Below are 9,978 nucleotides of genomic sequence, written 5' to 3' on the forward strand. Positions count from 1 at the left end.
CCCCAGTGACTAATATTTTGATAGTAAGCCTCGGTGAATTTAGTTAGGCTGACCTAACATTTTTTTTGACTGTTGACAAGCTCATTTAACTTCTCTGATTTTTGCATTCCTCATCTGTATAATAATAAAACTGATGATCTTCAAGATCCCTGGGATAACATCTGTCTCAGAAAGTTGATTCACAATCCATTGTCACACCTATACTAGAAACCTTCCTAATTTGGTAGTTGAATTCCACTAGGATAGCTTTTGAAAACCCAATGTTACCTTTACTTGATGAGGCACTAGAGAAGGGCTTTAGTGGAGGTAGAAAAATTCACCTCATAAAGGTCTTTTGACTAAATAGGGATCTTTGCTCATCTGTCAGACCTGAAGTATTCACCTTGAAAAGCAATGCATATAAACTGTCTGGAATCTCTGGGGTTAGTTGGACTAAAATATACTTTCCTTATGGTGTTTAAAAATAATCATATTTAGTTTTTCCTCCCCAATGTTTGATTACATTGTTTTATTTTACTGAGTTGATTGGTATTTTTTGTTTGTTTATTTTGCTTTGCTACCCTAGGCTGGATGATAGATGCTGATAGTCGCCCTAAATTCCGTGAGTTAATTGTAGAATTCTCTAAAATGGCCCGTGATCCTCAGCGCTACCTTGTTATACAGGTAATGATTTTTTTGTGCTCAAGTTTTGTTCAGCAGGGAAAGGGAGAGAAAATCATTATCTTCAACATAAAAAATATAATCCTGTTATTGTCTAACTGCTTATGGGTTTGGGATATACATAAAACATATGTCATGCAGAACATGCAATTTTAACCTGGAATTGGAACAGGAGAAGGAGAAGGGACTGGATTGCCTCTGACAATTTACAGAGTTCTTTTAATAAATCCAAATTTCTCTCAGAAACAAAAAGTTCTTCTTTTTAATGACCATATTTGTCCAGTATTGCTGTGTGTCCAGGAATTATGGAACTTTACAGTAATAAAAAAATTGAATATTAGTATCTAACTAGTAACTAACCCTAGGATAAATGGAAAGAGACTGTAATACAAGAACCTTGTAATACAAACAAGGACAAGAGGAATAAGGGGCATCAGCAAAAATGAAAAAGAAGAACTGAGCAAGGAACAATCAAAGAGCATCTTGAGTTTTTCATTGGTATCCACCCAGTATCAAAGAAAGTAAGGAAGACTCCCTCTGTGATGACATGGACAGGATAGGAAAGCATGGGAAGGCTTTAATCTGTATCACTGGAGGAAACATTCACATCAATCCATTTGAGTACTTGGATAACATCACTGTTGGCCAACTTTATTCAAAAATGATGGGATGTTATGTCCTTAGCTAAAATACCAGAATTTATGCTTGCACTGTGTGTTTGCAGAAAATATGTTGGACACAATTAAAAGGGAAAAAGGAAGACAGTGTTCTTCTTCTAAGTTTTTATAATATCTCCCAACATCTAGGGGGCTGTCTGGAATCATCATCATGTCTAGTATTGTTTTCCATTGGCTGAATTCCACATTTATGATGTATTTGTAAAAGCACAAATTGTAAAGAACACTAGATAGAAGGCCACAGGGCTATTGTATACACCCATCTCTACCACCTGAAAAAAGTTGCTTTATCTCTGGATTTGATTTTCTTTTTCTATAAAAGTCAAGGACTCATAAGGACTAAAGTACCTCCTATTTTTAAAATCCTATAATTTCTTTCTTTCTTTCTTTCTTTTTTTTTTTTTTTTTTTTTTTTTTTTTTTTATTTCCTGAGGCTGGGGTTAAGTGACTTGCCCAGAGTCACACAGCTAGGAAGTGTTAAGTGTCTGAGACTGGATTTGAACTCAAGTCCTCCTGAATTCAAGGCTGGTGCTCTGTCCACTGCACCACCTTGCTGCCCCAAAATCCTATAATTTCTTAAGCTTTATATTTTTTGCATTATTGATGGCTCATTTAACTTGTTTGGGCTTTACTTTTCTCACCTGTAGAATAAAAAATTGAACTGCTGGTCTAAAAGGCCTTTAATAGCTTTAAGATCTGGGATAACCTCCTTTCTTATTATAAGCAGAGAGTGACTCATCTGCCACTTTGGCTATGATAGGAATTGGGATTTGAATCCTGATTGCCATTTACTAATTTTCTCACTTTGCTTTTCAGGACCTCAATTTCCCAATATGTAAAATGAAATGTTTTAACAAACTTCATAAGAGGTCTTAAATTCTCATTCAATTAATGGCAATTAAATAAGTATAAGCATGACTAAAAATGCCATCTTTAAGTTCACTTAGATCTTTTTGTCAATAGAGATGGTGCTATGAGTACATAAAGATAAGCCTACTAATGGTAAAATAATCTTGCACGTCTACCAATTTAGAAAAAGTTCCAGTCTGGAAATGAAAGAAATTAATCTTGTTTATAACATGTAGACCTAGAACTTATAACGTTTTTTTTTTGTTTGTTTGTTTGTTTTTGTTTGTTTTAAGATGAAAGGGTGAATGAGTTCTAAGAAATATTTGAGAATAGTACCAGAATGGGGGCAGCTAGTTGGTGCAGTGGATAGAGCATCAGCCCTGAAGTCAGGAGGACCCAAGTTCAAATCTGGTCTCAGACACTTAACACTTCCTAGCTGTGTGACCGTGGGCAAGTTGCTTAAAGAATAGTACCAGATTACAATTCGAAAAACTTTATATATGTGAAGTGGTACCCTTCTGCAATGTCAGGACTAAAATCCCGTCAGTTTTCCCAATCAAAACATTAACTCTAATGCCCAGTGGCAGTGCCAAATCTGGAGTCAGCCCCAAGTGTAATTGAAAAGTAGATGAAGTTTATATTTCCTGCCCTCCTGTCTCTTTTTTTGGGTTGCCTCACCCTTTTTATTTCTCTTTCTGATGCTGCCCTGAAGGAATTCAGTCACTTTCCCCAATATCTAACCTAAATCCCATTCTTATTACCCATTTTCTCAACTAGTCTTCACTAAAATGTCATTGTATAGACTTTTTTTTAATTAAAGCTTTTTATTTTCAAAATATATGGATATATAATTTTTCAACATTGACCCTTGCATAACCTTGTGTACAAAATTTTCTCCTCCTTCCCCCCACTCCATTAAAAAATTTAAAAAATATATGACTTAAAATCATAGGATAAAAAGATTTAGAACTGGAATGAAATTTAGAAACCATTAATTTAATCCAACTTCCCCTTTTACAGAAAAAAAAAACCCTGAAGTTTAAGATATTGCTCTTCTCAGAATAATTTTCATTTTAACAGTGAATGCTTAAAGAAGACTTTCAGACCTAAAGAAAGGAGTTTCTTTTTTTTCCCCCCTGAGGCAATTAGGGTTGAGTGACTTGCCCAGGGTCACACAGCTAGGAAGTATTAAATGTCTGAGACTAGATTTGAACTCAGGTCCTCCTGACTTCAGGGTTGATGTGCGATCCACTGCCCCAAGCTGCCCCAAGAAAGGAGTTTCTAAGGGTAGAATTCTGGGTGGCATGACAAGTAAAGTTGGAAATATTTTACTATTTAGTATTTAAAATTAAAAATAAAATAGGAAGATGGAATCTTGCTCAGTGTTCTACTCCATGTGGGTGGCCAATATATCTACCTACTTGTAAAATCAGACTTTACACTTGCATGAACTAAAACCAATATAAGTAATCTTTGTTCCACATGTACCCTAAAGAAGCATTTTATATATATATATATATATTTTGTTTGTTTGTTTGTTTGTTTGTTTTTTTCTGGCTAAAATGTAGACTCATATGAAGTCAATTTGTCCCAGATAGCAATAGCATGTAAAGAGCTCTTCCTTACAGGATCCCCTTTTCTTTGACAGGGAGATGAAAGAATGCACTTACCAAGCCCCACAGACTCCAAATTTTATCGCACCCTGATGGAAGAGGAGGACATGGAAGATATCGTAGATGCAGATGAGTACCTCATTCCACAGCAAGGTTTCTTCAACAGCCCCTCCACATCTCGCACGCCTCTTCTAAGCTCTCTGGTAAAAATGTTGTTCTGATTGAAGCTGCATCCATAGTGTCACAGTACAAACCCCTTGAATGTATTACATTGACAAAAAGGAAAACATTCACCTCTCGGGTAGAATTCAGTCACGCAATGAGGCAACATTTGTTTGCATTATTCAATGGATAATTTTGATATTTTATAGCTATAGCTTTACATATAGGAATGTGGACTAGATCATTGATTTCATGGGGGTGAGGAAGCCTCAGGTGAAGCAGTGCCAAACCTTTGCAATTTTGAGTCTTAGTTGCCTGTTGAAATAGTTAAGTAATTTGTCCAAAATTATATAACATGGCAAGACCCAGGTCTTTTTGGCTTTGAGATGTACTCTTTCTCTTCCTCTATTATGTTATTGCATCTCCAAATAAAGCCTGACCTGAAAATCAAAAATTTTGTTATTTTTATACTAATTATATCTGGAATTTACAAAATAATTTAGCATTTATACATTTATAGCATATATACTAATATAGTACATATATGTTGTGCATATATGTATGTGTATGTAGTGTGTATATATATATATACACACATACACATAGATAGGTTTATAGATGTGTGTATGTGTGTATATGTTTTCAAAATCAGTCAGCAAGCATTTATGAAATATATTTATTAAATATATACCTGATACCTTTCTGGGCCCTGGCAAAAGTCTATTCCTCAAAGAGAATTTTCCAGATTTTATTTTGTGTGGGAGAAAGGAAGCTATTACCCCAAAATAAGAGTGAATCCCATAGATTTGCTGAACCCCCAAATTCAGGTATTAATTTCTAACTCAGTTGTAAAAACTCAATTAAAACATGGTGAAAACCAATTCCAATACCAGAACCTATGCTTCCTAAAACTGCTAAGACAAAAAAGAACATTTTAGAATCTCACCTCCCTGCTATTTCTGGTAGAACAGAGAGACAGGGTGGTTAGGAGCTTTGAGCTAAGCCTTGGCAGGCAGCTAAGGATTCCCAGTGACAGAGATAAGACTATGTGATATGTGTCCCCTAAAAGAAATTTCTGAATTTCTCTTTCAGAGTGCTACCAGCAATAATTCTGCCACAGTATGCATTGATAGAAATGGGGTAAGTCTGAATATACACTAACCCATAGCTACCATTTTCTTATGAAATGAGATAATCTTGTTTTTATAGTTTCTTCTAAACCTTTCTTCCCAAATTTCCCCTACCCATACCAATGAAATCAAAGATCCACAAAATGTTGTTTTCCCTAATCAACGTCATAACTAACCAGTTGATGGGCTTGGAATTGGGCAGTATTGTGTTCTTTCTTACTGTAATGATAGGCTTTCTTTTATTCCTCTGCCAGCAGACTTGTCCTGTGAAGGAAGAAAGCTTCATTCAGCGATACAGTTCTGATCCCACCACTGTCTTATTTGAAGACAGTGTGGATGATAGCTTCCAGCCTGTGCCAGGTGAGTGCATTTACAATCAATAGCTTCATTACAATCTTTCATGCCCTTAAAAACCAGCAACCAGAAATCAGTTTCACTTGATTCTTATAGATATCTGTCACAATGTGCTGGCGATATCTTTCACAGAATGCAAAGCTATAACTGAATATAGTGACCAGGGCTTTGATTTGAAGACTAATGAGGGGGGTAGGGGGGTGGGGGGATGGACATTCCTCCCTATAATGACTTCTATCCCCCTACTTTGTAGTTCCCCCATGAGACCACAAGAGTACATGAGTATAACTGCTCATGCCCCCATCCCCAGGGTCCTGTCAACATGATGACCCTTTCTCTGCACCCACCTCCCTCCTCCAATCTTACAGATTACCTACTAGATTGTTTGGGGACATACCTTATTACCTACCCATCACCCACTTAATTTACCCTAAAGACAAAACTGCCAGTGGTGACTCCAATAGAGTATTTTCCCACCTTTTGTCTCCGGAGTGCTGATCCAGAGTCCAAAATAGTTAATTTGTCTTTGTGAAGATTTTTGAAGAGATTAAAACACATTTGAGTTTGAAATTGCACATCAAACATTATGTCATAGAAAGGCCCTGGAGTAGGAGAGAAAAGACCTAAATTTAATCCTCATTTCTAGCTACATAAATATGATCAAGTATCTTTATTTTTCTTGGAATTAGAAGTTCCAGATACAAAATGATGATTATGTCTTTGCTGCCTAATGGCAGAGAGCAAGGCTCCATGATCTCTTCAGACCTCTCCCCTTACCCTAGCTTGAAGACAATCTGTTTCTATTGTAAATATGTGACAAATGAATTCTAATGGAGCTTTTATATTGAATTTAACTGAGTGACTAACTGGTTGTCTATATTGTTTCACCTGAGCATATGAAGACTGGCTATGGTGAGACCCAAATAACTTGATCAGTCGATTAAAACAATGAACAACCCGGAGCCATTTCTTTGTCCTAGTTCCATTCTAGACCTCAGAGATATTCCTAAAACTGCCTAGGAGATTCTCTTAGTCCTATCTCCACCCTGCCACATTCTTCTCCTAGGAATTATAATCCTTTAAATATAATTCCCATAACCTCATCTTAATTTCTTAGTTCTAGTACTCTTACTATTCCACCAGCACTGAACAGCAAAGAGTAAAGGAAAGAGAAAAGATGGAATGTAGAGTTGAGTTAAAGAAGATGAGTATATTCTCCAAGATTTCCCTATATTCCTCCTACTTCAGTGTCACTAGTCACCTGGAGAAAGAACTGTCTAGAGTAAGATATATATACCTAACTTGACTCATGAAATTCATCCTCCCTTTTTTTTTTTTTTTTTTTATTCTAGAATATATAAACCAGACGGCTCCCAAAAACCGCATGGGTTCTGCCATCCAGAACCCTGTCTATCACAACCAGCCTTTAAACCCAGATGCCTCTAAAGACTCTCTGTACCAAAACTCACACAACGGCAGTGCAGTGGACAACCCTGAGTATCTCAACACAACCCAGCCTAACTTGGTCAAAAAGACCTTTGACAGCAGTTCTTGCTGGAACCCAACGGCCAACCACCCAATCAGTCTGGACAACCCTGACTACCAGCAGGACTTCTTTCCCCAGGAAGCCAAGCCAAATGGGGTTTTTAAAGTTCCTGCTGCGGAAAATCCTGAGTACCTCAGAGTAGCAGCACAACAAAGCGAATTCATTCAAGCTTCAGCATGACCCTTTGCCAAAAGCCTTCCCACCTTCCCTCCTCTAGCCAGGGAATCCAGCTGCCCTAGGACTGAGTTATGGACAGCAAAGGCAGCACGCATGCGGTGTAGCCACTTACTCACAACTTTCCTTTCAAGCCCATGGGCCAGACTTTGCCACATTTGGCTTTTATTTCCTTTGGTACGTTCTGGGACCTGTCTTCCATTGGAATTGTCCCCCTACCTGGGCATATAATGGAGTCGATCCCAGGCAGATTTCTGCAAGTGACAAATTGCAGGTGCATTCCTTCATCTTTAATCTGTGAGGCTTCCCAAATCAACAGCAAGATGCCCAGGAAGCAAATTTTTCCGTTTGTACAGAAGTTAGTTTTTTTCTACGCCATACGTTTGAAAAAATAATAATGTTTGTAAGTATTTTTTTTCCTTCCAAGATTCCATTGGTACATTCATGAGAGAGATCTTATTGACTATAACATAAACTTCCCTGAAGGCATCCAGACTAGACTGAGACAAAGAAGCATATGATGAAAGAAAATGAGCTTTGAGCTCTTTACCTTAGCCAACTTAATTCATTCCCATTGGCTTTGTCTTCAATATCATTCTTTACAAGTCAAAGGCCAAGAAAGAATATTTCTTGGTTTATACAGGTTCATGATGGAAAAATGAAACAGACCAGCCTGTGTCATGCTAACATACCAGTTACAAAAACTAAGGGGAGGAAGTCTCTCTCCCTATACTTTGTTGTAAATGTGCCCACGGTACTTCAAGCTGTTGTTTTTTTTAAGTGTTTTTTGATTATGAATACTCATCTGATTCTTTCCTTTTTTCATTCCATATCTTTGCAACTACACTTGTTAAAATGTTTTCTCTCAAGGCTTCTATTATAGAGTAGGGGTGGGGAGTAAAGACCCTAAAACAAAAACAGCTAAAACTGTCGCTCCCTTTTGTACTCACCCTCATTTGAACTAAGGGCCTTTAAGATGGGATGAAAATGCAGAAGTTTGCAAGCCCAAGTAAGAACTTGAGTCTCAGGTGAATCTATAAGCAAACCTATAAGTGTATACCTAAATACTAAAATGAATATAAACCTAAAAATGAAGATATCCAAAAAGGGGGGAGGGAGGGTGGGAAATGACATTGAAATTGTTCTTGAAATTGTTCTCATTTTCTAAATATTACCTTCGTTATTCCATGGAAATTAGGCCTTAACAGTTTTTAGATTTTTTTATGAAAGAAAATTTAATGAATAAGCCACTTTATTCATTACCAAAACATTTACTATTTTCTCCCAAATCTTTTCTTTACAAAAAATGGGCTAGATCCTGTGGAAAAAAAAAAAACAAAAAAAACAAAAAAAAAAAAACGATTATAGAGTGTCTTACAACTTGCTATGTGTAATGTGTGTGTGGCTCTATTTTTCATAGAAGAAATGCAAAGGCAATAATTGAGAGGTTGCAATAAAAATCCTAAATATTAAATGGTGAATTTGAAATTAATGGCTGTGTCTCCATGATAGTCCACAAATATTTTTGGAAAGGGGAGGGGGGAGCTGGAGAGGAAGTTATTAAGTTTGTGAAGACACCCAAAATTGTTTTCATTAAAAAAGAGAGGATTGTGCAATGTTGAGACAGATAAACAGGTTGGACTGGTTTTTTAAATGTTTGAAACTCCCATCCCACTTTATCTACTAATGACATTCAGTGAATGGCAGATAAATCCCCCCAGGACAGCAAGTTTGTAAAAAGAATCCATCATGATTTAGTACCAAACCAATACCCACAGAACAACTTCCCAGGTACTGAGTTAATTCAGAGGCCCTAGATTTGAATGCATGTAAATGGTGCACCCTTGAAAATATGAGCTTACCCTAGAAATTGTTACTTTCAAGATAATGGTGCTTCAAAGACAGTACTTAATTTAAAAAAACAAAAACAAAAACAAAAAAATCATTTAATTCTGTCTCTGTGGAAATGGAATCAGTGTTTCCTTTGTTTTTTAACTATTAGGTGGCCATGTATCTGAGTCAGACTTCAACAATGCAGGCAGAAATTCCATTTTATTAGTTTTAGGCAAGTTTTTTTAGCTTCCCAGAGTTCTGTAGATAGTTTTCATCATCTTTTCCTTTTTTTAAAATGGAAAAATGAAGCAATATTTACAAAAAAAAAAGAAATTTTAAGTCATCATTGGTAGATTTTTTTCATTTCATCATTCTTGTCAAGAAAAGCACTTTACCCTATAGTCCTTTATCAGAAAAGCAATCGAATAATTCATACAATCCTATCTCCAACCTGTGACAAAATCAGTAAGTGCTAGAAAGGAACAGATGAAATTCAAATGAAATGTAGCCATGAAAAGGCAAGATGTATTTTTTTTTTTTACATTTCTTCTTACATATTTACTGTAGCAACTTTAGCTAAGAAATTAGAAATTCCTAAGAACTTGGAATTCTTCAATATCAAATCTAGTAGAAGTACTCTGATGAATTTTAAGTTGTAGGTCTTTAAATAATTTCATAGAGAGTATACCTAATTTGATTGAATGAAACAGAATTCCAAGCCTCTAGCCATTCAGAATGAAATCTGTTGTCATATATGTCAGTCACAAGAACTGAAGTCAGGGACTAACTTTAAGGAAATGGAAGGTGGGGCATGAAATTCTGGTTTTGTTGGGGGAGAGAGGTGTGGGCATTTAAAAATATAAATGTAAAATTTTGATAGCTCTCACTGTAACCAAACCAATGATCCTGTCATTATTTTAACAAAAAAAATTAACAATATTTAACAACAACAACAAAAACCAGCATCAGATCTGATTAAA

General features: G+C 36.2%; 1 protein-coding gene across 2 annotated transcripts in view; it reads left to right on the forward strand.

Moving 5' to 3' along the window:
- The window catches only part of EGFR (epidermal growth factor receptor), a 229,312-nt gene extending 221,229 nt beyond the window's left edge, over positions 1 to 8,083 (forward strand). Inside the window, exons 24-28 of one of the 2 annotated variants that reach the window (XM_074283621.1) lie at positions 566 to 663; positions 3,835 to 4,002; positions 5,054 to 5,101; positions 5,349 to 5,451; positions 6,798 to 8,083. In XM_074283621.1, the coding sequence (XP_074139722.1) occupies positions 566 to 663; positions 3,835 to 4,002; positions 5,054 to 5,101; positions 5,349 to 5,451; positions 6,798 to 7,171 (791 nt within the window). In that variant the 3' untranslated portion in view covers positions 7,172 to 8,083. Of the gene's footprint in view, positions 1 to 565; positions 664 to 3,834; positions 4,003 to 5,053; positions 5,102 to 5,345; positions 5,452 to 6,797 lie in introns of both variants that reach the window. The other variant, XM_074283620.1, reaches the window with a different exon arrangement.
- The last annotated feature ends 1,895 nt before the right edge of the window (positions 8,084 to 9,978 follow it).

The sequence above is a fragment of the Sminthopsis crassicaudata genome, chromosome 1 (genome assembly GCF_048593235.1).
Source record: "Sminthopsis crassicaudata isolate SCR6 chromosome 1, ASM4859323v1, whole genome shotgun sequence".
Classification (NCBI taxonomy): domain Eukaryota; kingdom Metazoa; phylum Chordata; class Mammalia; order Dasyuromorphia; family Dasyuridae; genus Sminthopsis; species Sminthopsis crassicaudata.